Raw genomic sequence first — 27,807 nt, 5'->3', positions numbered from 1 at the left:
AACATTTTACATGTGTGCGTAACATGATGAGGATTGGGAAGCACTGCTGAAGGTAGATATTCTGTAATATGCCTATAAAACGAGTCCTGGGTAAGCTCTATTTACCTTTGAACTAACTGTCTTTCTAAACATGGAATTTCCTATTCCAAACCCACATTCGTTCATGTTTATTTCTTGCCAATTAATGGTGGTGTTTGCATTTTATACTCTCAGTGTGGTCCTCTTTGATATCTTTGTCAATATCCTTACCCATAACCTTGCGGAGCCAGCATATGAAGCAGATGTGGCCCAGCTAGAGTATAAGTTGGTAGCTGGAGAACATGGTTTAATTATTCGAGTGAAGGGATTCAACCACAAACTACCTGTAAGTACAAGTGTTCTGTTTTGCTCATAAAGATGTTTAAATTTTATGTTTGTTGCCCCTAAAGCACCAAGTATAGTATGGATGAGTTGGTATAAACAGAAAGAAATGTTCACTGATGTGGATTAGCATGTTTTCTTGGCTGGTGACACATAAGAGCAACGTATTGACTAATTACTAGCAATGCATGCAATACAGCCTCTGCTTCAGGCTTGATTTCACAGCCCTTTGCTGTCAGTTTCTCTGCAGCCAACACTGGATAGGATAGTTTGATAAAAGTTGTCATTACTTCCAAAATTAATATATAAATGTGATGCGCTCCCAGTTAAAGTCACATTTAGGGGCAGTGGAGATAGTGAATAAAAAATTATTTAAGTTTATTTGGAAGAAGAAAATCTTTAAGAATAGTGGATTTCATGCTGCTTTACTCAAGGTTCCTCTTTCTTTTCTTTTTAGCTACTATTTCAGCTTATTATTGATTACCTAGCGGAATTCAGTTCCACACCAGCTGTCTTCACAATGATAACTGAACAGTTGAAGAAGACCTACTTTAACATCCTCATCAAGCCTGAAACTCTGGCCAAGTGTGTATACATAGGATCGGCTTATATTTTGAAGGCCTGAAAGTATTTGCCTTTCTAGGGGTTAGGTGTAGGGGGAATGAGGCTGTAGTTTCAGTAATAATTTTTCAAATTAGAATTGGCTGTGGTTAAGGAGACCATCCATTGGGTTATAGGATTTCTTTATTTTATTTCTTTTTTTTTTTTTTTTTTTTTTTTAAGATTTTATTTATTTGACAGACAGTGAGAGAGTGGATACAAGCAGGGGGAGTGGGAGAGAGAGAAGCAGGATTTTTGCTGAGTAGAGAGCTCCACACGGGGCTCCATCCCAAGACCCTGGGCTCATGACCTGAGCTAAAAGCAGACATTTAGTGAGCCACTCAGGTGCCCCCAGGTTATAGGATCTCCAAACATAGCTTAAGTAACTCTGTGAGTAGGACTAAAATAAGCCTACTGACTCTACTCAGAGGCTAAAGGTAAACAAGGATGTTTTTTCCAAAGTTTGTAAGTAAACAACGGTTAAAGAAATACTGGCTTTGGAGCCCCTGGGTGGCTCAGTGGGTTGGGCCGCTGCCTTCGGCTCAGGTCATGATCTCAGGATCCTGGGACTGAGTCCCGCATCGGGCTCTCTGCTCAGCGAGGAGCCTGCTTCCCTCTCTCTCTCTCTGCCTGCCTCTCTGTCTACTTGTGATCTCTGTCTGTCAAATAAACAAATAAAATCCTTAAAAAAAAAAAATGCTGGCTTTGTTATAGTTCAAAATTGCTTTACTGCTGATTTTAGTATATTGGGTATTATTGTGATGAAACAGTTGAGTTTAATTGCTTAACCTGTCACTTACCTGGCAACTGTAGCTATCCAGAATTCAGCCAAGTTTCCAGAGGACAGCAAAAAGGCTTCTGACTGTATAATAATGCTTAAACCCTCTGCTCATACCACCTTGAGGCTTTCATTAGAGCCTATTCTTTATGTTATTTTTTTTTTAAGAATTGAAAGCATAGTCTTAAAAGAGATTTTTTTTTTAATGATTTCATTTATTTATTTGACAGAGACACAGTCACAGCAGGAACATAAGCAAGGGGGAGTGGGAAAGGGAGAAGCAGAAAGGTCAATACAGGGCTCAATCCCTGGATTCTGTGATCATGACTTGAGATGAAGGCAGAGGCTTAACAACTGAGCCACCCAGGTTCCCCGAGCCTGTTCTTTTGTCTAGGGCTAATGGTAGCCTAGATATACCTCTGTGTGAATCAGAAAAAGTACCCTTTTGGATGCCCTCTTTCAGCAGGAAGAGCCTTTGTGGGAGGGAGAAAAAAGTCCCCTCTATGCAGACACAGCCCTTTGAGCACGTGGCTTGCTTGATCTTGCTGAGCATCTAGAAATGGTAAACAGCACAACCTTATATAGAGACCCTACTCTTGACACAGTTATTTGTTTATTTCATGGTCAGTTCTTTATTTATTTTAATTTTAAAATTTAAATTCAGTTAATTAATATATAATGTATTATTGGTTTCAGAGGTAGAGGCCTGTGATTCATCAGTCTTACATAGTACCCAGTGCTCATTTTACATTATATGCTCTCCTTAATGTCCATCACCTAGTTACCCCATCTCTCCACCACTCCTTTTTGACACAGTTATATGGAGCCCACATATGAACAAAATTCAAAAGCAAGGCAGGTGGCAGTTAAGAGTCAGACTGGTAGTAACTGATAATTTGGTCATAAAAAGTTATAAAAACTAATAACCAAATGTAAGTTGGAAAGGAGAGTTGTCTGGGACTTTCAGTGTGATGAAAAATAGCCCTGTGTATCCAGTAACTCCTGAATACTACCTTATTAAAATGTGGTAGACTAATAATTATACCTATTTATTTGTTATTTGCTACATATAAAACCTTTATCTGTATATATCTATTTAATTCTGTCCAAAACCTTATAATGGTAGCCATTACTATTTCCCTTGTTTCACAGATGAAGATTAATATCAGATTAATATCTGAGTCACAGATATTAATTTGCCACGTTCCAGCAGTTTAGTGTGAGGAGGGAGGAGAGTTCGGGGTGGGAGAAGTTGGGGGGATGAGGAACAGGGGTTGGTCTGATTCTGGCCTAGAGCCACTATGTGTACTATGTTGTCACTGCAGTAATAGATTCCCATAATGCTGGCCGCTAGTAATTAATAAAATGTTAATGAGATTTCAAACAAAAATAGTAATATTCTAAGTTGGTGTGTGACTCATCTGGCAACTAATGTGAAATTTTTATTTTGCAATTGAGACAGGTAAGTGAGTTGTACCAGAGAGCAAATCTATATATAATTTTGTGTATGTAATTTTAAGCACTTTTTGGTGATTATGACATTTTCTCCCATCTTATATAGAAATTCTTTTTTTAAAAGTTTTTATTTATTAATTTGACAGAGATCACAAGTAGGCAGTGAGGCAGGCAAAGAGAGAGGGAAGCAGGCTCCCTGCTGAGCAGAGAGCCTGATGCGGAACTCAATCCCAGGACTCTGAGATCATGACCCGAGCCGAAAGCAGAGTCTTAACTCACTGAGCCACTCAGGCGCCCCCAAAATTCTGTCTTTTTAGAAACATGTTACCTCTAGAAACTTAACAAAATCTTTTTTTTACCTTGATTCATTTCAAAATGATGAAACTTTTTTTTCTACCCTCTGAACAGAGATGTGCGGCTTTTAATCCTGGAATATGCCCGTTGGTCTATGATTGACAAGTACCGGGCTTTGATGGATGGCCTTTCCCTTGAGTCTCTGCTGAGCTTCGTCAAGGAGTTCAAATCCCAGCTCTTTGTTGAAGGCCTGGTACAAGGAAATGTCACAAGCACAGTGAGTGTGAGGTGCTCTCTTGCTCTTGGCTAGGTCTGAATGCTGCTGTGGGCTCTGGAATTGCATTAGTTCTCCAGAAAGAGAAGCTCTGTAGAGTTGTCATAGCACAGCCATTCTGATGCAGTGCAAGACTTTCTTAATGAGAAGATTGCTGATAATGGATAGAGCTTTGGATGAAATGGATTGGGTAAATACATGGTATTGGTTATTTGTTGAAGATTGTGTGTGGAAACGACAGTTTAGAAATTAAAGTGTAAGCTCTGGGGTATACTGAGGGATGTACACAGACACACACACACACACTTTGGCAGAACTTGTATATCAAGGTTGTGTGTTAAGGAGCTTGGGCTTTATCTTGTAGTAAATGGAAAAATCAGTGAAACATCTAAAAAGGGATTTGTTGTTAAGAAAGATGCAGGGACCAGTTAAGAGGCTTTTATAAGAGTTGACATGATTCCGGAGTTTATGAGGTATGCAGAGTAGTCAAAGTCATAGAAACAGAAAGTGGAGTAGTGGTTACCAAGGGTTGGGAAGGTGGAAAAAGGGGGGAGTTGTTTTATGGGTACAGAATTTCAGTTTTGCAAGGTGAGGAAGTTTTGGAGTTCCGTTTTACAACATTGTATTTATACTTAACACTATGGAACTGTACACTTAAAAATGGTTAAGATGGTAAACTTTGTTATGTGTGTTTGACACACACACACACATACACACACACATGCACGTACACATTGAGGCAAAAAATGATGAAGCCTGAGGTTAGGCAAAGTAAATGAAAAGAGAAATAGTGCAGTAGAGGATGGCTAAAACACTGACTAATTGGGATGTTGGTCTAATAGAGGAGGGAGGGGTTTAAGATGATGCCTGTATTTCTTGCTTGAACCAGTGGGTTGGTGGAAGAGTGGGAAAAATAGGTTTGGGGGGCATATGAGGAGTTTGTTCTGACATATATTGAGTGGGATAGGTATGTGGATCTTGTAACTAAAAGGCCTCTTCCAGCCAAGAATGCTTGTTTGGGACTCCGTAAATTACTTGGCTGTTGACCATCTTTCTTCATGGCTTCCCATTTTCTCAAGACTGGCCCTTTGATGGAATATATAAGTGGCCACTCTTGAGACTGGCTGCTATCTCCTCTCCACTTCCTGTCTTTATTCCCCAGCCTTCAAACCAGCCTTAGTTTCTTTCCTCCCCACGTTAAGTTTAAAAGCTTCAACTCATAGTAGGGTAGCTGTCTGCTTTTCCGAGCACAGTTGGAGTACTGGGCGGGGGTCCTTTTGATCTAGAGGACTTAGTACCATGAATTGCTCTAGGTAGAAACCACTGTAGAGTTGAGCTGACACCTCCTTTTATACCCAATTTTGTAGATGAGAAAAAAGAAGTCTTGAGAGGGGAGAAGAAGCATTCACTTAGTGTTAAGTGTTGTTTTATTGCTCTATGCCGTGTTCAGTATTTATAGATCGAGGTTTTGATAACATAGTCACAGGTGTCACAGAGGACACAGCCTAGTAGGCTAACCTGGACAGTTAAGTTTGATCATGTCACAGAGTACAGGTAAACAGAATGCCAATGGAAGAACAGAGGAGATGTTCAGTTGTGAGAGCCTCTTAATTTTCAACAGTCATAATCAATGTTGTTGAGAGACTATATCTGCTTTCCTTAATTCTATCCAGGGCTTCTTAAAGAATTAGAATATTGATATTAGTTGCTTCTGGGTGAAATTAATGTCAGGAGAGCCTGCTATAGTTATTTTCTCTTTTGCTTCCTAGGAATCAGTGGATTTCCTGAAATATGTTGTTGAGTGAGTATTGGTTTGTTTTTTCTCTGTGGGAGTTGTTTATTCCTACCAGCAGTAGGGCCTTGAGCCACAGCTCAGTTATTACTAAATCCACAATGAATGATGCTCCTTATGGTAGATTTTCTTGAAGCTGGTTGTATAAACAAAGTTAATTCAGAAGGGACTATGGGCAGCCTGACCTCCTCTTCACAGTAGTTTGTGAGGTAAGAGTAGTTTGTGGGGTAAGAGGATAAAGGCACTGCGCAGTGACCCATACTCATTCTTTTGCAGCAAGCTGAACTTCATGCCTCTGGAACAGGAGATGCCTGTGCAGTTCCAGGTGGTAGAGCTGCCTAGTGGCCACCACCTGTGCAAAGTGAGAGCTCTGAACAAGGGTGATGCCAACTCTGAAGTCACTGTGTACTACCAGGTCAGTTGGCCCCTTTACAGATGGCCATCCTCATGGCTAAGTATCTTTAGGGCACTAAAGCCTAAGTACTAGGGCACTAAAAGTCCAAAGTACCTGGAAGTCGTGACCCTACGACTTTCAAGGCCCTTTTGCAGTTACCTCTGTAGCTTTTAATCCTTAGGGTCATTTGTCTTCCTGAAGCAATTGAATTTTAAAAATTGCTCCTATTAGTGAAATGGATCCTTTTACAATCATAGGGCTTCACTGAGTCATTCAGCTACTAGTCCAGAGGGACAGAGACTGAAGAGTGGTTGGAAGTTCCCATGTGTTCCCCTGACAAAACCCCAAGTAGCAGGGTATTTTTTAAAAGGACAGTTTTGAAAAAGAGACAAAAGTAACATAGCTAAGCGACCAATATATAGCAAACAGAATGACTACCAGAGTCATAATTAAAAGTTTTAAAGCATCTGAGATAAAGGACTTGTCACTGTATTTTGATGATGAATACGAAGTCCAGAGTCCCTTACTTCCCTGAGGTCCTACTAATTGGGACTTGAATCTATTCCTTGTGTCCTCAGATCCTGTGTTCTTTCCGCACCATTCTAGAAAGGCAGGATGGGGCTTAAAATAAGAGCTTTTCAACAGGCTCAGTTGGCCCATAACTTGTGGTTAGTCCCACTTAATTCTAGGACAATGGGGACCTGTGCCTATCTAGACTGATCTCAGACTTCCTAAACTCGGGTTCCTGTGCTATGGTTCCTGGATGTCCTGCATGAGGAGATGACTTATCTTGTCAGGCCCTGTGAAGATCCTCCTGGTCTGGGCTTTGGGCAGGCCTGTCACCTTGTCCTTAAACTGTTTCTGGCCCTGGACCTACGTCTTCCTATAGAGACCTACCTCATCTGTGGAGCTTATCTCACTCTGGCTATAGATAACTAGTTTGCTTGCTTTTATCCAGGTTCTCAGCTTTTCTTTAAGATTTGAGAGAGCAAGAGAGCTAGCGAGTGAGCGTGCACAAGCAGTGGCGAGGGGCAGGAGGAGAAGCTGACTCTCTGCTGCGCAGGGAGCAGGATATAGGACTCCAATCCCAGGGCTCTGGGATCTTGACTGGAGCTGAACGCAGACGCTTAACCAACTTCAGCCACCCAGGCTCCCTGTTCTCAGCTTAATGTTTAAAGCTGAAATGACTACTGGGCCCAGATTTCATAAATGATATGGCCTGGCCCTGCTTAGCCCTGTCCACATTTCCAGTGTTTCTGCTGCTCAAAATCCACAGTACTTTCCCTGTTGTAGGGTGAGATTTCATATTGTGGGACCTTGTTTGTTGAGGTACTTTCTATTACCTCTTAGCACTTCCAAAACAAGCTTTCTTTACAGAACCACTTCCCTCCTCCCAGAGGGCATTTTGAACAGAATATCTCCTTGTCTAACTGAACAGGACTTGCAGGACACACAGGCTTTTAGCCTCTTTCTTTAGTGAAGTGGGAAGGGACAGTCTGTTAGAGGAACCTGACTGTGGGATGTACTAGCAGCATCCTTGCTTGTTGGCCTCCTGCTTTCTTTCATGCTGACTGCATCATTTTGCTACTCTCCAGGACAGCCAGGATGTGGTCTCCCAAGTATGGTATCCATCTGCCTTTTAGGAATTTATTGACTGGTTTGGGTTCCTGTGTGTGGCCTTAGAAGCTTCTATTCATACCCATTTTGTCTGAGGAATCAGTCCAGATACCCTTCATTGATCCCAAATATTTTCTATTCTTCTTCTTAGGACCTTGAACTTCAAGTACCTAACTTCAGGTTTTGTTCTTTGGGTCTTGGGCAGGAGCCGGCAAGTTGGGTATCACTCCAATACCCAAAGTCCAGTTGGGACTCACCTCCATTGGGACATACAGTCCTGTGCAAGGGCCAAGAATACAAATGATCAAGTGTGATTTCTGTCCGCACAGGCTGTCTAGTGGGAAGGTAGATAGGTCAACAAAATTGTAAATAAGGAAATAGAGAGTGTGATCAGTACTCTTGGGGAAAGAGAGTAGGATGGATTCCTGAATAAATTATCAAGAATAGCTTGATTCTTAAAAAGTACTTTAAGCCACTGGATTTTCAGTTGGTCTGACCAACCTCTCCTTTCAGTCAGGTGCCAGGAGTCTAAAAGAATACACTCTTATGGAGCTGCTTGTGGTAAGTTGTAATAAAGAAGAGTAATGTGTTCAGGAGCCTCTGACCCACTATGAGGACTGGCCTTTCTGCCTGGGAGCCAGGGACTTGGGAGGGGTCGGGGACCTGTTTGGTAGGTGAGATGGTTATTTTTGGTATTGTCATCTGCTATGAGCATGGAAAGGGGGCCTGGGCAATTTAGGAAGAAGGCAGTAAGGGAGGCTGGACTTTGGGGTTGTGTACAACACTTGGGGGTTAGAAATGGAGGTTTCTGTGCTGGGAGGAGTTGGGCTGATGGGTAGTATGTTGAATTACAGATGCACATGGAAGAGCCTTGTTTTGACTTCCTTCGAACCAAGCAGACCCTTGGGTAAGTCTGCTGGCAAGAGCACTGAGCTCAGATAAAGGTCTGGGGCTTATTTTGTAGGCTGTATTATCAGATATCCTGACTGAGTGCAGCCTCTTGGAGCTTGCTGGTCCTTCCATGTTTTAGAGTCATACTGGTCAAAACAACTAGAATCTGCATCTTGGACTATGATCAGATTTTTAGTTCAGTCAAGTTTCAGAGATTAGCAAGGAAAAAAGCTAGTGCGTAGTTCTCAGTTCAGAAGAGGGGTGGACACCCTAACCCAAAAATGAAGTAGATGCATACCATCTGGATTTTCTTTTAGATCTCCAGGTCCAGTTAGGATGTGCAGAAACCCTTCCCACTCACCTCTAGTCTCTGAGGGCAGGGCCCTGGGGACTACCTGAGTTCACAGAACTTTTCATTCTGGCCGTAGGTACCATGTTTACCCTACCTGTAGGAACACATCTGGGATTTTAGGATTCTCTGTCACTGTGGGGACTCAGGCAACGAAATACAAGTGAGTAGATGGGCGCAACTATTATTCTTAGCCTGGAGATTGGGGGTGATAGGTGCTTCCTTAAACCTCAGGCAACTCTGACTGAGTAGGGTTTGCTTCACTTGGGGGTGGAGATGCAGGGTGGGTCATAGATGGCCTGATCCAAGATGGATCAATAATGGTTCCAATGATCCTAGAAGGCCTGTGGTATTCCATGGTCACTGTGCAGGGCTTGCCAGTGTGTCCTCTCTGTAGGCGGGCCTGAGGACAAGAAAAGCAGAAATGGCTGATCTGGCATTTATCCTAGAACCAGGATTCAAGTCTTGCTGGTTCTCAGCTTTGGAGCGGGGTCAAGCATGAGTTGTCACTGCTTATGTGCTGAGGATGTCAGAAGGTGGACTACTAGAGTTAGGGGTTGGGTCCTTTTCCGTTCTCTCACTCAGCTTAGTGAAAGAGTACTGATGCCTGGAAGAAAAGACTTCAGTCTCTTTCTAGAACCATGCCTTAGCCCTTTTTCTCCTTTGCATTGTTTGAGACCAGGGGTTTTTTTTTTTTTTTCTTTTTTGGTGCAAAATACTGATTTTATTAAAGCATGGGAATAGGACCTATTAGCAGAACTGCTGCCTCTGGTGACTTTTAATTGAAGATATTTTGTTTCAGTTCTGAAGTTGTTGATAAGAAGATAGAAGAGTTTCTTTCTAGCTTTGAGGAGAAGATCGAGAACCTCACTGAGGAAGCATTCAACACGCAGGTGAGTAATGCTGGCCTGGTCTTTTGCTCCTTTGGCCAGTTCTTGAGTTTTGTAGTTCCACCTTAATGTGACCAAAATGTCTTCCTAGCTTCATCCCTCCCCTTCCTGCTGGCAGGTCCCAAGTGAAGGGATCACAGCAGGTCTCTCATAAACCCTACCAAACAGGATCAAGTGTGTGCTGGGGCAACTGGTGTGCTGCTACATCTGAGGGTTTCTCTCTTTGGTGGAATAGGTCACAGCTCTGATCAAGTTGAAGGAATGCGAGGATACCCATCTTGGGGAGGAGGTGGACAGGAACTGGAACGAAGTGGTCACCCAGCAGTATCTCTTTGACCGTCTTGCCCATGAGGTAGTAACACCATTTTGAGTATCAGAGTCCTGACCGGGACTCCTGATTTTATGAGTCACAATCCCAAGCAAATCAGTATTGTGTGGAAAAGACCAGATCCATTTTTGTATTGGTACTGTTTCTGTGTAACGTAATTGTTTTATATATTGTGTTTATATTGAGGCTCACTACAGATTTGTGAGGGAAAAAGGTTTCTGCTATTTAAAGAAAATAGAGAACTTCTGATCTTTGAGCAATTCCTCTCCAGATTTATTAATTCTGGGTGTCAGGTCTTTTTGACTGCTTCGGGCCCAAAGTAATAAAACCTACAAAAACAGCTCTAGGACCTGCAGTCTAGCTCTGAGAATATAACCCTAACATGATGAATTAACAAAGACACTGAGGCAAAAGGGTGGTTTAACAAGAGGTTTCAGCCCAGCTCAAAAGGTGCTCCAGTTTTCTGATCAGAAGACAAACTTCTCTTCCATCTGTTTCAATTGTTACTGTATTTTCTCAGGCCAGAGTATGCCTTAGCATGCACCTGAGGTTACACGAAGGTGGTGGATTTGGGCTCCGTGTGTACTACTCAGCTGTTAACTATAGCATCTGCTACCCTTTCTTGCTTATTTGCCAGGGTTAACTATTGCTATGAAACACAGAAAGGTGTGTCACAGAAGCTCATTTTCATCCTTCTCTGGAATGTTGAGGGCAAGCTGAAACCTGGAAGAATAAAATGATATGCTCAGGTGCTAAGCAGAACCAAAGAGATCTGCCTAGGGGGCATGTTATAACAACTTTTTCAGAAAATACACTGCTAGTCTTTTACAGCTTTCCTTCTTTCCTGTCTTCCCTTTCTCCTGCAAGATTGAAGCACTGAAGTCATTCTCCAAATCTGACTTAGTCAACTGGTTCAAGGCTCACAGAGGACCAGGAAGTAAAATGCTCAGTGTTCATGTGAGTATAGTAACTGAACTATAGCTCTGTCCTTTCCAGAGCAGTCATTCAGCCCAGTTACCATTCCCTGAGTTTGGGTTGGGACTAGATTCTAATAGGTCTTTGCCCCTATCGGGTCAGCATGTTTCTCACCTCAAGTCTTTGGCTTCTTTCAGGTTGTTGGATTTGGGAAGTATGAGCTAGAAGAAGATGGTTCCCCTTCTGGGGAGGATTCAAACTCTTCTTGTGAAGTGATGCAGCTAACCTACCTGCCATCCTCTCCTCTGCTGGTAGACTCTACCATCCCCATTACTGATATCAGGGCTTTCACATCAACACTTAACCTTCTCCCCTACCATAAAATAGTCAAATAAACTGCAGTCTCGTTGGCCTGAAGCATTGTGTATTTAAAAACGTGTTTGTATTTTATGAAGTTACACTACTACTAGTGCCATTGAATTTTTTGCACTGCCATCATAGAATTTGATTTATATCTCCTTCTCCCACATTATGACTAACAAACCAAGGGTTACTACTATAGCAGCTGGCAGAGAGAAAGTAGCAGGGTATGCCAAGTGTTACCAAAAAACTTGCAGAAGCAGTTTGAGAAGACCTGGCCTGTCTTGGTTCTCTCAGATGGAGAACCTTGAGATGCCCTGTCTGATGTTTTAGTGCCTAAATGCTAGGTGCTAATACATGTGTGTGGGTTTTTGGTTTCTTTTTTTTTAATGTATTTTTAAATAAAGATAGTTCTGTAATGTCCTTCAGAATGAGCCATTTGCTGCTGTGGCATTCTTTTTTATTTGTCTCAGTGTGGGGTGGGGATCTAAAACCCTCTTCCTAAACCCTCTAAGGCAATAAAATATTTTTGGATGAAATGTTGGGAGGCCTATGTGTGCTGTATGAGAATTCAAGGAACTCTGGAGAATAGCATGGTGGGGATAAACAGAGAACACAGAATATAAGGGAGGGTTGAGAAAAGGGATGGACCCCCTCCATTATGTTAGGAGAGTCCTTGTGTAAAGCTACTTAGCTCCTGGATTCAAGGTTGCCAGATAAAAGAAACACATAAAAAAAAATTTGGAAAAATTACTTTATGAAGCCTTAAGAAGCACTGAGTATAATTAAATATAGTCCAGAGTTAGATACAATTTAATAATAGTCCAATTCCAAAACAAAAGTTGTTATAAGTGAGGCCATGAAATTTCCTAACACTTGATTTTAATACATTACACTAAGTTTCTAAAACAACTCAGAGGAACCAATATTTACAGTGGATGGAATATTTATGAAAAATCTGGCATCAGGTATATATGTATGTATATGTGTGTGTGTGTTGTGTATAGAACCTAAGATTATGTGAACTAGGAACAGATGTATATCTTAACAGCCATACTAGGTGTGCAAGGGTTAAGATTGGGATTTATAAATGCTTTTGAAAGCATGGGGTTTGGGGAAAAAAGCAGACATCTTGTTTTCAAAACCTGAAGTTTTTCTCAGGACTGAAGTCAAAATTGTAACTGCCACAGAAAAGGAAAAAAGGGAAGCTTTTCTCGCTTTAATTGTTCATCTGCATCATAAAGTCCAGTATCCCTGAGATAGGAACCACTGCAATAAGAAGGGAGTGAATAGGTTCTCCCAAAGGAAGATTGCTGCTTAATTATGCCTATTGCCCTGGTCGTCAGGTGTAAACTTTGCATTTCCCAACCTAATGCTTGGCAGCACCAAGACGTTTCAGTAATGGTTCATCGTAAACCCAACATTCTCCATCTTCATGAAATAGCTGTAAAAGAAAGGGGGAGAATTCAGTTATTCACTTGCTTTGTATGTCTACAAATAATATCAAACTTCTTATTATTTTAGGTCTTCTCCCCCTCATTACACTGAAGTGAGTTTCAGGCTGGGACCAGGGCTCACCTTGTTCGTCACTATGCTTATTGAGAAGAGGTATACTACACACTACTTCAGCATTCACTGAAATGAATGAATGACTTACAGCACAGGGTACAGGGGGAGTAGCAGCTGGTAGGTTGGGGCAGGCTCCCCAGTCAAGCTTACCCTTGTCTCCCACTGAATTTCCTTTTCCTTCCTTTCCCGAGCTTCTGCTCTTTGTCTTTCTTCAAGTCTATGCTTGGCTTCGGTTGCTGCATCAATGTCTCTGATTTTTAAGTTGAAAGTGACATCCTTCCAAAGGCTAAAGGAAAAGAAGTCAAGACACGGAGTATTAGATGGACAGAGGAATTAGCAAACTTGAGACTGAAAGACTAGAGCCCCACTCAATTCAGCATAATGCAAGTATAAGTCAAATGGCTTTAAGAGTAGTTCACAGACTGAATTTCCTGAAGATTCCCCTGCTAGTTTCAAAGGAATAAAATAAAGGATGGGCAGAAAGCTGGATATATGGTACAGACAACAGAGAAGAAAACAGAACTGAAACTTGGGATTTTACTTCTGGCTGTACCTCTATCTAGCTATGCAACTTTGGGGCTTATCAGCTCACCTCTCTAGGGTGTGAGTTTCCCTTACTGTAAGTCAAAAAGCGTTCGATAAGGGCAAAGACATACCATTTCAGAAAAACTCCCCTGAATAATGAAATCTGGAGAAACAGTCTGAACAGAGAGAATAAGAATCAAGAGGTGAACGGCAGAGACTTATGGAGGTAGGAGATGTGGTTTCTTCTCAAGGCCTGGAAAATGATTAACTAGGTAACTTTACAACGGAAGACACTTAAGGACCAGAGAAGTGGCCATGCCTAAGATCCCCCTGTGGTGAGGAGCAAAGCACAAATTTCTACAGATGTCCACTTACAAATAACGAGCAGGCAGTCCAGCCACGCAGACTGTTAACAAGTTAGAGACAATAGCTGGGTAATGATTTGTAAGATCCTCTTCTTTCACTTAAGAAATGCCCAAATATGCTAAACAAAGAACTTCAGTGTGTGATTCTCATCCCACTGAGAGATCCTGATTTTACTGTGGCAAATGGGAAAGGAAAAAGGTATGTCTGAAACCACTGAAAATCTGAATACCAACTAGATCTTTTGATGGTATTAAGGAATTGTTTCTTCCAAGTGTGATATTGTGGCTAGTGGTTTTTAAGTCATTTTAGAGTTAAATACTCAAATACTAAGGGATGAAATTTTTTTTGAAGTTTTTGCAACAAAAGACCTTAGGGTATTTGTACACACCTCAATAGGGAACCTCACTGCCTTCTCTTATAAACCAGAAAGATGGTGGTAACCCTGCACACCGTGAATATCTATTATATCCCAAGCATTATATATACAATGTGTTTGTCTCATTCAGTCCTCACATCAACTGAGGTATCTCCCATTTTAGGAAAGAAGGCAAAGAGAGGCAAGCTGACAGTCATGGTTAAAAAGCTAGTAAGTGGGAGCTCATATGAACCCAGGTATTCAGGATTAGTCTGTGCTCTTTATGTTCTGCTATCGTGTCTCCAAAACCCAGCCCTGCCTTTGCTAAGCCATTAGCAAGGGCACTGCGACAAGAGCTCTAACAAAGTCCTCTTACCAGCGGGATTCATACTCATTCTGATCTTCCAACTTCCTCACTTTCTTCTTAATTATAGGCAACTTCTTGGTATCTATAAAAACTGCATTTTCCTAGAAAACAAGAGGTAGATGTTTTATTTGTTCAAATTGTTCCAGGAGGAAAAGTCAGCTCTTCCCAGAAGGCTTTAACAGATTTAATAAATCCCACATGGGAATAGTATGTGTAGACTGTGAGTTTCATATGCTACCTTCAGCTTAAAATATAGTGGTGTATCTAAGTCTTGGTAGGAGGTCAACAGAGGTTTTTAATGTGGCTATGTGCTACATGCTCAATATTAATCTCTTAGGAAAGTTAGATTCATAAACAACTAATTCTAATGTTAAACACTGAAGTGCTTCTTACATTTCAAATTCTCCCAGTCCAAAATCCAGTTCGTTTGCTCCTCCTGTTAATCCCATACCACCTTCTTCCTACTTTAATTAGGTACTGTTTCCAAGTTTCTTGAAGTCAAGGACTATCTTACTCATTTCTGTATCCATGGTGTCAGGCAGTAAATACGTTTCTTATAAAAAGTCAAGTTGTGTATACAAACACTAATTAGTTTAGCACTTAAAACATACAACCCGTTCTAATAAGACAGCTGTCACTTACTGGGTATTTGCTATATGCCAAGCATTATTTTATTTTATACATATATAAAATAATATATATTTATATATAAATATTTTATATGTATATTATATATATATATATATTTTTTTTTTTTTTTACATACACTGAGTATTCTGAGAGGAAAGGGGAAAATAAAATATATTGCTGGGGAAGAGGTGGGGAATGAAAAGATTTCCTTGAAGAGATGGCATTAGAGTTGGCCTTGGTGTTTAAATTTCTGGATGGCAAGTGTCTACAATATAGCCTACAATAAGTGTAGAATATAGGAAAATATAGGAATATAGGTTCTTACCCCTGTTGCATATTTTGCATACATTACACCATTCCATTCCCCTTCAACTGAGCAAAAAGACTTCTTATCATTTGGAGAACTAAACAGAAAAGGAAACATTTCTGTTAGTCTTAAGCTGAAAACTACCAAAGAATCTGGTCAGAGCAGAACATGGAAGAGCAACTGTCTTGGGTAAAAGCAGCTTAGCGGAACTGGATTTCCCTGAGCCAACTGGAAGAATGAGGCCCCTACACAAGATGCTAATGAATGCAACATCCCATGAATAGTGGATATGAGGTGAGCAAGAGAGCCCTGTGCTGGAGACCCTGGGGCTACAAAGGATGAGGGATGGTCCCTGCTCTCAAGCTGTTCACAGCCTAGTTGTGGAGGCACTGCCACTGAGATTCTGAGTGGTAAAGTGCTATGGTGAGTTTATGTGAGCAGTGGTGATCAAGGGCAAAAGTGTTGAAATGAAGGTCAGAGAAGGTCTCACTTATGGATGTAAACCTGGAGACCAGGCTGTTCATCCTGAGGAAGGATCCTGAGCTCAAACGGTCCAAGGTATCCTGAGGTCCTAAGGTCAAACAGTTTGACTTGCTGGTGCTGGTCTGGTTACCTTCAAGGAACACTGAGAAGCAGGCCGACCCATGCCTTTGTTCTGGACATCTGATTTCCACCATCAGTTCCAGTGGTGACCTGTGCTGCTCTCTGAGCTCTGCCCATATTCTCTGACTGCAGTAATTTTTTAGATTTTACACTGATCTTCAGGTAAACTTCATCATGTGTTCATGCACCTTCCTGCTCAAGATTTCTTTGGATGCTAATTATGCCATCCCAATTAATTTCCCCGGAAAGCTGGTTAACCAGTCATGTATCTTCTTCCATCTGCAACCCTATTCCTACAGGGCCTCTTAGGGAAGACAAAGTCCTGCAGATTCTTCTCTTCCAGGCAGATTCTGAATCCACCCAACTGACTGTTACCCAGACAGCACAACTATCTTCATTTGACCCTAGATGGAACCAAGCCAAGATGTGATGGTTACTGTTTTTCCCTAGTAAAGGCAAAGAAAAAAGGACTGTGAGGACTTGGGAGACAATGCAGTGGGAATCACAGGGTCTACTATACAGACTGGCCCACGGTCTAATGAGTCAGGAATCTATGATTTGCATTAGCTGGCAATCTGCTAAGACTCCTCTCAGGTTCCTAGGAAGGAAATCCCAACAGTGAATGCTTCCTGTTCTAAACCGAGATTTTAGGTCTACTGATAAGGAATTTCAGGAAGAGACATACAGGATGTGAAACAAGTTTACAAAGACAAAACCATTGAAACAGTTAATTCCTCTTAATAAAAGTTACAGTTCAAGACAAAAAAGAAAAGTATTTCAGAGAAGCAGAAGAGAAGAGAAGCAGAAAAATAAAATACCTACAAAATCTCAGCAGTAATTCTGTGCTTCTTGCCCCCATAGAAAGGTTTAGTGTGGAAGACGATATTTGCACTATAGCCAGTTTTGGAACAATTGATGTTGCATTCTCCGCCTAGTTCCACCCAGGGCACTGTGAGGATAGACCTGCAAAACCAAAAGTGCAGGTAAGGCTGCCAGTTCAGAGGACAGAAAAGAGGGGTGTAGTTTAAGGAACAGCAGGTTCTGCTGCCAGCTGATCAGAGGAAATGATATAGCTCTACTTGCCTTCCATAACCATTGGGGAATGTGAGAATATAATGTTCATCATAATCTAGACACGAGACACAGCCTGTGAAGAGAAGGGATAGAATCTCTGATGAGCATAAGGCTTTACCGTCTGGATGCTGGATACTCCAGGATACTCCATTCAATTTAGGGAAAAATCAATCCTGCACCCTCCCACCCCTGTTCTCCTCCCCCATACACATGCTTATATGCAAACAATGACATCCAGTCTGGCTTTCCTGGTGCCATTTTTCCCTCACAGGACAAGGGTCCACAGCACATATTACAATAAAATTCTATTAACACTCTAGTCTACCCAATGCTCAGAGACTTACCCTGCCCTATGTTGTGCACCCCAATCGACATCCCAAGGAATTTTGATTTGGTCCAGATATGAGCATTGAATTGTATCTTCTTGTTAAAGCACTCAGCATAAAAGGCTGAAACTGAACAGAAATTGTTTTCAATTAGTGCACTACATAGCTATAGTCCCCTCTCCAACTCAACCTGGAGAAAGAACAGGTTTCATGGGGAAAATCCTGGTGTCCCTCAAAGAACAGCTTCAAATGAGGCCAGGAAGGACGTTAATTGCCTTTTATACCGTTTCTCCCAATGCAAGCACAACATAGGACCATTCTGCCAGGAACTTCCCTGAACCATGAGGGAAGCAATCCTGGAGGCTTAAAATCCTCTAGTCAGCAAGCCATGTTCTTGCCCCACCACAAGCTGGGCCCATCCACTATTTCCAGTCTTAACATTGTTGAGCAAATAAGACATTAAAGATATGCATTCTCTCCACTATGTCAAGAACATACTGTGTATAAACTACATCTCATTTATATAAACCCAAAATTGCTGAGGTCTCTATAGCACAGCTCATTATACGTGTGATTTTAGAAGGACAAGTTAGTTTCCCACATCCCTGCTTTTTACACACAGCTAATCAATGGAACAGAATCTTTGGCACTTACATAAGAAAGAAGAGGAACCAATCTTCATAAGGTTAGGAAGATATAAGGATAAAATGCCATAAAATCCATACTATAGTGAACTCAGCTATGGAACTTTTGTGTTTTTTATTATTTTTTTAAAGTAGGTCCATGCCCAACTCTGAGATCAAGAATTGCAGCATGCTCTGCCAATGGAGCCACCCAGGTACCCCAGCTTTGGGGCTTTTAATGACCCTCTTTAGACAAAACAGTTTGAGAATGGATGGTGCAAAGCTCTGTAACTTACTAGGTGGATGATGGGAAACCTGTTCAGCCACAAACGTCACACAGTTTTTGGAAACCCAGGGAACTGGTCCTTCTGAAACTAGCTCCTGTAAGTAAATATAACATTTTCTTTTGGCGTGGAAACAGAAGTGACACTGTGGATAATCTAACAATTAGAGTCTCTCCGCCTCCCATGGTGGTTAACTATTCCCTCTTCCACAAGTCCAAGCCACCTTACACGTAACTTTTATTATGGCACTTAATTTCACTACTAGAATTACAGTTTTGTGTCTGTCTCCCTTCACTAGACCTCCCTGACCAACAGTTCCTTGAAGGCAAGCATTAAGTGCCTAACCCAGGGCCAGGCATGGCACAGATGACAGTCACTTATCAGTCTGCCAAATGAGTAAGAACAGACACATTATACTGCCTTGTCTTCAGTAAGGACCACATGTAATGAATCACACAGAAAGGGAGAGATATGGAGAGTTCATGGTTTGCTCAGAGGCTATTATGTGCCAGGCACTATGTGCTAGGACCTCTCTACATTTGCTTGAGTCTTCCCTTTTCAACATCCTCCTCAAACCAATCTCTAGATGTTGGGGCCCTGAGAACTCAGGTCTGCATTATCTACTCTTCTCCAGGCATGCTGTCTTACTAGCTAAGTGTACCTGGTTCCAGTACTTTAAATGCCATCTAAATATACTGAAATCTCTAAAAGCCCCATTTTTATCCTAGACTTCTCCCTAACTCCAGACTCTTAAAAATTCTGACTCCCTACTTGACAACTCCACTTAAATGTATGTGTAATTCACACTTGATATTTCCAATTAGTTCTTGATTTTTCCTTCTCCAAATCTAACTTTTTTTCCTTTTTTGTAAATGGCATCAATGAACTGCTGAAGCCTACATGAAGGGTTCATCTGTCACCTTTCTTTTACCTCCCCCGCCTATCTGTGTAGTACTACCTCCACAATATAGCGTGAATCAACAATGAATCTTCTGGAATAATGCCAAAACTTCCTCAGCTATAGTCTTGCTTCTATTTTTGCCCCTTTCTGATTTATTTTGCACAAAATCATTACAGTGATTTTTTTAAAACAAAAATGCAATCCTGGTAAGCCACAAAATTACCATTACAGCCCACAAGGTCTTGCATGACATGATCTCTGAATCTCACTTCATGCCACTCCTTTCCTGCTCACTATTATCTAGAGGATGTTGACCCAACAATTCTGTTCTTCTGGGGGTGCTGTGCATCTTTTGATCACTATCTTTACCATTATTATCTGCCCCCAAATAAAATGAAATCTTGAAATCAGTATGCAATTCAATATCACTAAAAACATCAGTTCAGAACTCACTGTGTTCTCTTCAGTATCATTTGGCAATGTCCAGTGACACTGAAAGATTTCGCCTAAAATGGGGTTGTATGGCTTTTTGGCAACCGATCCTTTCCTTCCTGCATGAAAGGCGGAGAGGTACCATTTCACAACCTGAACCATTCGATCTCTGGCATCCTTCTGGTCACTAATGCTGCAAGGCAGAAAGACAAAATTTAATGTCTTGCTTTCTGACAGGACACAAGCTGATGCTGCACTCCTTCACATGGTCCACTATAAACCAGGGAGAGAGGACCCAGGACCGAGAGTTTTTAAAACTGAGACATAATATACATGATTAAACGCACTAGTCTTAAGTGTTTGGCTTGATGAATCTGATAAATGTATAGTTAATTAACCTGAATGACACAGGTTTAAACTGTGATTCCTCTTACATGTGGTTATTTTTTGATAAATAAAGTACTGTAAATATATTTTTCCTTATGATTTTAATATTTTTCCTCTAGTTTACTTCATTGTAAGAATACAACATATAACACATGTAACATACAAAAATATGTTAATACTGTTTGTGTTATCAGCAAGGCTCCCAGTAGGCTACTATTAGTAAAGTTTTTGGGGGAGTCAAAGGTACTTATTTTTGCCTACATGGGAGGTAAGCACCCCAAAGCCCCACACTGTTTGAGGGTCAACTGTATACCAGTGTTAGCCAATGTGTCCACCCATTGTGAAACCTCAAAGTGATTTCTATCTGGTTCCAGTAAACCATAGTCTAAGGCCAAGGAATGTAATAAGAAAAGATGGATTGTAACACCCTGCTTTAAGGAAAAATGTCCTGCTACCACTGAAAAGCAATGTGAACTCACCTCCCTGTAAATCAGTGCCAACTTTACTTTCCTTTTGCATACATATCTACTATTACAAGCTAATATTTAGAAGTTATGAGTCAGTCTGTAATCTGGACACTAGACTACCAGCTCCTCAAGGGCAGACACTGACTTTTTTTTTTTCCTGGCAAATGCCAGGTGCTTCAGAAAGGTTTGCTAAATTCAGATAACTAAATTTTGTTGTGATGAAGTATAAACAGTGATTACCAATTCCTGGATCAAATATGTTCCAGCCTTGGCTTTATAAGTACTGGCTACCTATTAATGGGCTCTCAAGATTTTTTTAGTGTCTAACTTGACTGCTTAACATCACTACCATATAATCTAAGCAAACAGACAGGCATCTGATATAAGCAAAGTATTTAATGCCTTTTCCTAGAAATGTCTGAAAGGTAAAAGGAAAAAAAGAATTCATCTATTCTGTACAAAGAGAAAGTTACCAAGTAACATCCTAAAAATTGGAAACTAGAGTGTTCAAATACCTCACAAACAGATCCGGATGTGCAAAAAAGTCTGCATACATTTCTAAAAGAGATCTTCTTTCAAGAATGAATGTTGGAAGAACTACCTGAAAAACATAAACATTTGACCCTTGAGGATCAAATTCCACTACAGATAAACAGATTGCTGAATTGTTTTAAAAAACACAAAAACAAAAACCCCCAATCCCAAAAATCTCATTCCAATCATGGTATACCCACCATGTACTGCCCAGGCATGCTTCTGATACCCACTTCCCAAACTATTCTGATTCAGAAATGCCCATTAACCTGCCCAACAGATGGGAAACGAAGAACAGATTTTGAACATTCAGATGTCACTTTCTTCGTGCAATCTCCCTAAAGCTCCTGAATCAGAATAACAATGACAAATGACACTCAGTAGCTACCCTCTGATGCCTACACACATTATGTTCCTTTACAACAATCCTGTTCAGAAGAAACTATTATCCCTATTTTACAGTCAAGAAAAATGAAGATCAAAGAAAATGAGAAATTTTTTCACTGCTCTGGACTGATGTGAATTCTGTACTGAATCTCTGCACTTTCTTTTTTTTTTTATCTTGTTTTTTAAATTTATTTATTTGACAGAGAGACATCACAAGTAGGCAGAGAGGCAGGCAGAGAGAGAGAGGGGAGGAAGCAGGCTCCCTGCTGAGCAAAGAGCCCGATGCGGGACTCGATCCCAGGACCCCGAGATCATGACCTGAGCCAAAGGCAGTGGCTTAACCCACTGAGCCACCCAGGCGCCCTGAATCTCTGCACTTTCCAATGCTGCTTCTCTATGATCATTAGTTGTATTAGGCAATTTACCTACTTATGCAACTGTCTTCTCAAATAAACGATCTCCTAGAATGTGAGGACTACACTTACACATGCATTCATAACTACTATTATACAGCAAGAGATTTTTAAATGAGCACTAAAGGAATCAATAAGAGAATAAAGATGGGAATCCAGCTGAACTTTCTTCCTACCATGGGGCTGACCCCAGGAAGAAAAATGTTGAGGGCCTAGGAATGTGGCAGAGGAGAAAAAAACCAGTAAACTGGAATATGGAAAGAATGAATGAGAAAGATTAGGAACAACCAATTAAAAGGAGAAGTATTTCATTAGGAAAGGAAAGAACAGTTTTTGAAATGTCTATCAAATTATCAATTATTCATTACGGAGCACCACAGACAACAAAAATTTCCTTAAATTTAGTAATTACTGTGCATCTACTATATTCAAGATCCTGTGTTAAATGTTGTGGACAAGGCAAAGGTAAGGATGAGAGAATACCATCATCAAATTTTAGGTGGAATACTGGGGCACTTGGGTGGCTCGGTCGGTTAAGTACCGAACCCTTAGTTTCGGCTCAGGTCATGATCTCAGAGTCGTGGGATCAAGCCCTGCATCAGGTTCCATGCTCAGCACAGAGTCTGTATGAGATTCTTCCCCCTTCCCTCCCTTTCTATCCTTCCCCCCGCTCAGTGCATGCACGTACCCTCTCTGAAGAAATAAATCTTTAAAAAAAAAAAAAATCTTTAGATGGATTGTGACAAATATACAAGAGATGTTCAGTGTCCTGAAAGTTCAGGATAGGGAAAGATCATGTTCTGCTGGGGGACCAGAATGAAGGCAGAGCTGGGAAATAATTCACTGAGGTGGCACTGGAGAAAAGCCTTAGTATGGCTATAACAGAGGAGAAAACAGAAAAACAAGACATGGACATGGGAGGGGGAGAAAAAAAGGAGGAGAAAGGAAATACTAAATCAAAAACTAATGATGTACTTATACAGGGAATGACCAGTGGACCGCTGTGGCTGGGTATATAAAGACTACCTAAGAGACTGATCGAAGGAACATAGCTTAGAAAAGGACACTGTGGCTCTAACATTTAGAATGTTTATAATAAGACTCCAGAGTTTACATTTTAAGTAAACTGTTTCCTATGTATGTTTCCTTCCTATGTATGTTCATAATCTAATATGGTTAGACTGGTAGGTAAGCTTACCTGCTGACTTGGTGCAATGAACTTAGAACTCTTCAACAGAGAAATTAAAAATGCCAAGAAAGAATGCTGAATAACAAAACGGATACTTTCTTTCTTTCTTTCTTTTTTTTGAGAGGGAAAGAGAGAGTCTAAGCAGGTTCCACCCACGGCACAGATATCCTTTGATATCTCATGACCTGAGATACTGAGCTGGCCAAAATCAAGAGTTGGATGCTGAAATGACTCAGCCAGTGATGCACCCCAGAAGTAAATAATTGTAAATATAAAGAGCTCTTAAAAGAAAAGATAAAGATTACTATTACCAGCAGAAAAATGGACAAAAGAACTGAGCAGGCATTTCAAAAAGAAGAAATGACCAAAAACCAAAATTTGATATGTAATAAAAAGATTTTTTTCCTCCCTACTTAAGAAATTTTCCTGAGAACTCCGTTCACCAGATCACCTTCAATGTTTTTACTACTACACTGATACCAGCCATCACATCAAGTAAATGGAACAGGGCTAGATTGTCTTTGACCTGGGTTCAAGTACTTACTTTGCTGCCACTTCATGTAAGGAGGCCCTGGAAACGAACTCGACATCCCTAAGTTTGTGTAAAAGGAGGATAATCCCATGCCCTGCTTATATCTTAGAACTACTTTGAAGAAAGAAAAAAAAAAAACTACTTTGAAGACCAAGTGAGGTAAATGGGACAAGACTTTATAGTACTTCCAAACACTACAAAGTGCTTGGGAAAATAAAAAGTATCTGAGGTAAGAAGATACATTTTATAAATAGGAGAATGAGATAAAAATGTATGGCATTGTCAAGCAGAGAAAGACAACTGTCATATGGCTTCAACTTAAATGTGGAACATAAAAGAACAGAGGACCTTAGGGGAAGGGAGGAAAAATTCACTGGGAAAAAATGAGAGAGAGAGACAGACCATGAGAGGCTCTGGACTCTGGGAAACAAACTGAGGATTACAGAAGAGGGGTGGAGGGGATGGGGCAACCAAGTGATAGGTATTAAGGAGGACACGTGTTGTGATGAGCACTGGGTGTTATATCAACTAATGAATCATTGAACACTACATCAAAAACTAATGATGTACTTATACAGTGAACATAAAAAATTTATTGTATTGTTGTAATACTCTGGAATGCATAAAGGCATCAAGATTTCAGAATCTGTTGGCAATCACAGCCTTTTGTGCCAGTAAAGATTTCTAAAATAGCTAGTTTTTAACATTTTTGGTAAAAAAAATTATTATATCTTTCATAATATAAGAAGCTTATAGTGGCTATGGACCAAATATAGATTATCTCGCAGAGAAAATTATGAGAGGCACGATTTACAAAACTGAGTATTGCAGGCACTTTTGGTTGCCTATGCACATCCCTGCTTCATCCTTAGTTAACAGAATTCTGATTCAGTTTAGGTTCAGGCTCTAGGTAGCCGTGTGGGTCACAGATCTCATGGGGTGAATGTGATTAATCTATATCATTTAACCTCCCTTGCTAGTGACTGGCTCAGGTGTGGGCACACACATAGCTCTGGCCAACGAGATTCAATTGAAAGTCTGAGCGGCCTGGAGGCCTGTGTAGCTTAGTTGGTTAAGTGTTTGCTTGTGCTCTCTGTCAAATAAATAAATAAAATCTTAAAAAAAAAAAAAAAAAAGGGGAAGTCTGGGTGCCTGCGTGGCTCAGTGGGCAGAGCCTCTGCCTTCGCTCAGGTCATGGTCTCAGGGTTCTGGAATCAAGCCCCGCGTTGGGCTCTCTGCTTAGCGGGGAGCCTGCTTCCCTCCCCCTCACCCCCACTTGCTGCTCTGCCTACTTATGAACTCTGTCAAAAAGAAAAAAAAAAGGAAGTCTGAGGGGCCACTTCAGGAGAAGACCATCCTTCCCTAACAACAACAAAAAAATCCATGAAAAGAAATTATTTTTCTGCCTCTTGACATTATTTGCCCAAGGATGGCATGACTAGAAGTGTGACACCCATTTTGAAATGACAAGGAGACAAGCCTGAATGTGAAAGTCAATATGGAAGAACAGAGTTTCTTTCTAACACACAACTGATTGAATTAATCAGTCCCACAACTACTTTACTTCTAGCCTTCTCATTGTATGAGCTAATAAACCTGGTATTGTTCAAATTATCTTCTGATGAGTCTTCTATTACTAAAGACCAAAGCCGACCATGGTGGAAGATACAGAACAGAAATATTTAGATGTCAACATCTAAAATTAAGCTCTAACTTACAAATCTGAAGTAATAATTCTGCTCTAGTAAATGCAATATAATGATCACTCTAAAAGTTCTGGGACAAACCCAGAACATTCCTGCCCAATTTGCTGGATTCCACAAATAAATGCTAGTCTTGTGTTTCTGTTCTCACTTAGATTTGAGGTAAAGGGTTTGATTATAGACACTTATTAGAAAGTATTATGGATTAGTTTTTTTTTTTTTTCCTCAATAGCCCTCTAAATCCAAAGCCAAAATAAAGCTGACTGGTGTCAAAGACTATCTAGCACTGTATTTGATTTGGTAGTAACAAAAGTGAGACTCCTAAATTTTATTAACTTTCTAAAGCCAGACAGAATAATAATCTAACCAAGATGAAAATTACTGCAGCTCATGTCTTTAAGATGAGACACGGCAGTAAAAAGATTGGATTTTGAGATCACAGACCATATTAGAATCTCAGTTTTGCCAGTTATTAGGACTCAGCCAAGTTACTCAGCCTCTATGAGTTTTAGTTTTCTCATCCATAAAATCTTAACAGTAACACCTCTGCAGAGCTGTGAGAATTAAGTACAAGGATAAGGTTTCCAGCACAGTGGTGAGATATATAATAGGCACCCATATATTCTAGTCTCCTAACTTAACAGGGCAATTCTTTTTAGAGAACTAAGTTTAAATTCAAATTCAAATTCATTGTGTGGCTCATTGTGTGTCATACCATTTCTCATTTATGACCTGTTCTAATCCTTAACAACCCTGTGATCACAGAGGAAGGGACTGCTCAAGGTTACATGGCTTGCAAACACAGGATGCGAACACAGGTCCTCTAAGCCCAAGATTTCAGAACTCTGTTCGTTTTGATTCTGGGCACACTGTACTGCTTAAGGTTTTATCCATAACTACTAATCAAACGCAACATTATTCCTTGTTTGCCCCCAAGAAAACCCAAATCTAATTCATATTATCCACATATACTATATTTCTATGAATTCTAGTTTACATATTTTATCCATTTATAAAAATTCTGCTTATTCATCTACATTATATTAAACCACAACTGTAACAGAGGCTATGTCATTATGCTACATTTACAAGCCACATTCACTGAACAATCACTGAGAATCCACACAAACATGTTAAGACTTAGAGCAAATGCCAAATTTAATTCTTACCTTAGTAAGATCCATTCCAAGCCTAACCTGTGACAAGAGATGCATGATAACGCTTTTGTGCTCTTCCACCGACCCTGCCTCCCCTTCATCATCTCTATCATCATGTGAGTCGAAAAGGTCTAAAATAAAACAGATCTGCTTAGACTGGTATTAAACTGGGCCAACATGTGGATGCTACCAGTGCTACAAATCTTTTTTTCAAAAAAATGTTTTTAAGAGGAAGAGTTAAATTTGGGGCACCCAGTGGCTCGGTCAGTTACGTGTCTGCCTGGGATTGAGCCCCTCATCGGGCTCCCTGCTCAGCAGGAAGACTGCTTCTCCTTCTCCCACTCCCCCCACATTTCTCTGTGTCAAGTAAATAAATAAAATCTTAAAAAAAAAAAAAAAGTTAAATTCTCCAAGGTCACTTACCAGCATCACTTGTTCCATTGGACATGGAAGAATTAAGTGACTCTGTGGTATCTGGGCGCTTAAGACTATTTCCTGAACTGCTATGTGTCAAGACGGAGGCAGATCCAGAGGAACTTTAAAAAAAAAAAAAAAAAAAAAAAAAAAAAAAGCAGTAATTATCTTCTTAAGCCTTTTAAGAAAGCAATTCAGTCCTAGTAAGACATTAACCTATAAAGCTATCTGAAACCAATATAGGCAGACAGATGACAGAAACAAGCTAGACTTACAGTGAGCTGGTTACACACACACACACACACACACACACACTTTCCAACTCCCTGTCACCTTCATTCTGAGACTGTAAACTGTAAAGTGTGATGACTGTTTCTTGTCTTGTGCTTTTTTTTACATAGTGTGTGTTCAGCCAAGCCATGCTGAAAGGTCAAAAATTAGTAAGAGAGGCCCTGGGTGGCTCAGTGGTTTAAAGCCACTGCCTTCAGCTCAGGTCATGATCCCAGGGTCCTGGAATTGAGCCCCACATCCGGCTCTCTGCTCAGTGGGAAGAAGCCTGCTTCCCTTCCTCTCTCTCTGCCTGACTCTCTGCCTACTTGTGATCTCTGTCAAATAAATAAATAAAATCTTAAAAAAAAATTAGTAAGAGTTTTGCTTCTGCAACTAAGTTTAAAACTAGAGTTCATTTTCTTTTCACATTACTTTGCATAAAATTACATATTACTTCTCTGCAACAATTTCTAGAACCTGAAAAATTGGTAAGTCTATTACTTAAGTCTTAAAAGATGTTGTGTCTATATTTTTGAGATCCTTTGATAAAAGCCCACAATGGTATTTAATGTTCTTCCCAGTCATTTAAAAACTGTATTTGAAATTACAAAATAAAAAAGCATGGTATTTTTTAAAAAGTAAATTTATGATAACTGAAATTATGAGCTAATTAATAGGTTTAAAAAAAGCTTCCT

At 40.4% G+C, this 27,807-nt stretch overlaps 2 protein-coding genes across 8 annotated transcripts in view; one reads left to right on the top strand and one right to left on the bottom strand.

The window, feature by feature from the left end:
- Positions 1–11,731, top strand: part of NRDC (nardilysin convertase) — a 106,317-nt gene extending 94,586 nt beyond the window's left edge. The window contains exons 20-31 of the mRNA XM_059374714.1: positions 214–364; positions 818–945; positions 3,602–3,764; positions 5,531–5,562; positions 5,830–5,968; positions 8,078–8,125; positions 8,419–8,471; positions 8,884–8,967; positions 9,607–9,697; positions 9,930–10,046; positions 10,890–10,979; positions 11,135–11,731. Of these exons, the coding sequence (XP_059230697.1) occupies positions 214–364; positions 818–945; positions 3,602–3,764; positions 5,531–5,562; positions 5,830–5,968; positions 8,078–8,125; positions 8,419–8,471; positions 8,884–8,967; positions 9,607–9,697; positions 9,930–10,046; positions 10,890–10,979; positions 11,135–11,332 (1,294 nt within the window). The 3' untranslated portion in view covers positions 11,333–11,731. The remainder of the gene's footprint in view (positions 1–213; positions 365–817; positions 946–3,601; positions 3,765–5,530; positions 5,563–5,829; positions 5,969–8,077; positions 8,126–8,418; positions 8,472–8,883; positions 8,968–9,606; positions 9,698–9,929; positions 10,047–10,889; positions 10,980–11,134) is intronic.
- Positions 10,272–27,807, bottom strand: part of OSBPL9 (oxysterol binding protein like 9) — a 168,419-nt gene continuing 150,883 nt past the window's right edge. For 6 of the 7 annotated variants that reach the window (XM_059374718.1, XM_059374720.1, XM_059374715.1 and 3 more), the window contains 12 exons: positions 26,852–26,964; positions 26,441–26,559; positions 21,029–21,114; positions 19,681–19,852; positions 18,339–18,423; positions 17,438–17,548; positions 17,103–17,166; positions 16,842–16,982; positions 15,435–15,513; positions 14,489–14,580; positions 13,017–13,152; positions 12,034–12,741 (listed from right to left, as the gene is read on the bottom strand). In XM_059374718.1, coding sequence (XP_059230701.1) covers positions 12,667–12,741; positions 13,017–13,152; positions 14,489–14,580; positions 15,435–15,513; positions 16,842–16,982; positions 17,103–17,166; positions 17,438–17,548; positions 18,339–18,423; positions 19,681–19,852; positions 21,029–21,114; positions 26,441–26,559; positions 26,852–26,964 — 1,273 coding nt within the window. In that variant the 3' untranslated portion in view covers positions 12,034–12,666. Of the gene's footprint in view, positions 10,746–12,033; positions 12,742–13,016; positions 13,153–14,488; positions 14,581–15,434; positions 15,514–16,841; positions 16,983–17,102; positions 17,167–17,437; positions 17,549–18,338; positions 18,424–19,680; positions 19,853–21,028; positions 21,115–26,440; positions 26,560–26,851; positions 26,965–27,807 lie in introns of those variants that run through there. The other variant, XM_059374716.1, reaches the window with a different exon arrangement.

This window comes from Mustela nigripes, chromosome 14 (genome assembly GCF_022355385.1).
Source record: "Mustela nigripes isolate SB6536 chromosome 14, MUSNIG.SB6536, whole genome shotgun sequence".
Taxonomy (NCBI): Eukaryota; Metazoa; Chordata; class Mammalia; order Carnivora; family Mustelidae; genus Mustela; species Mustela nigripes.
Note: the sequence above shows the minus strand (reverse complement) of the source record. Positions and strands in the feature narration are given on the sequence as shown.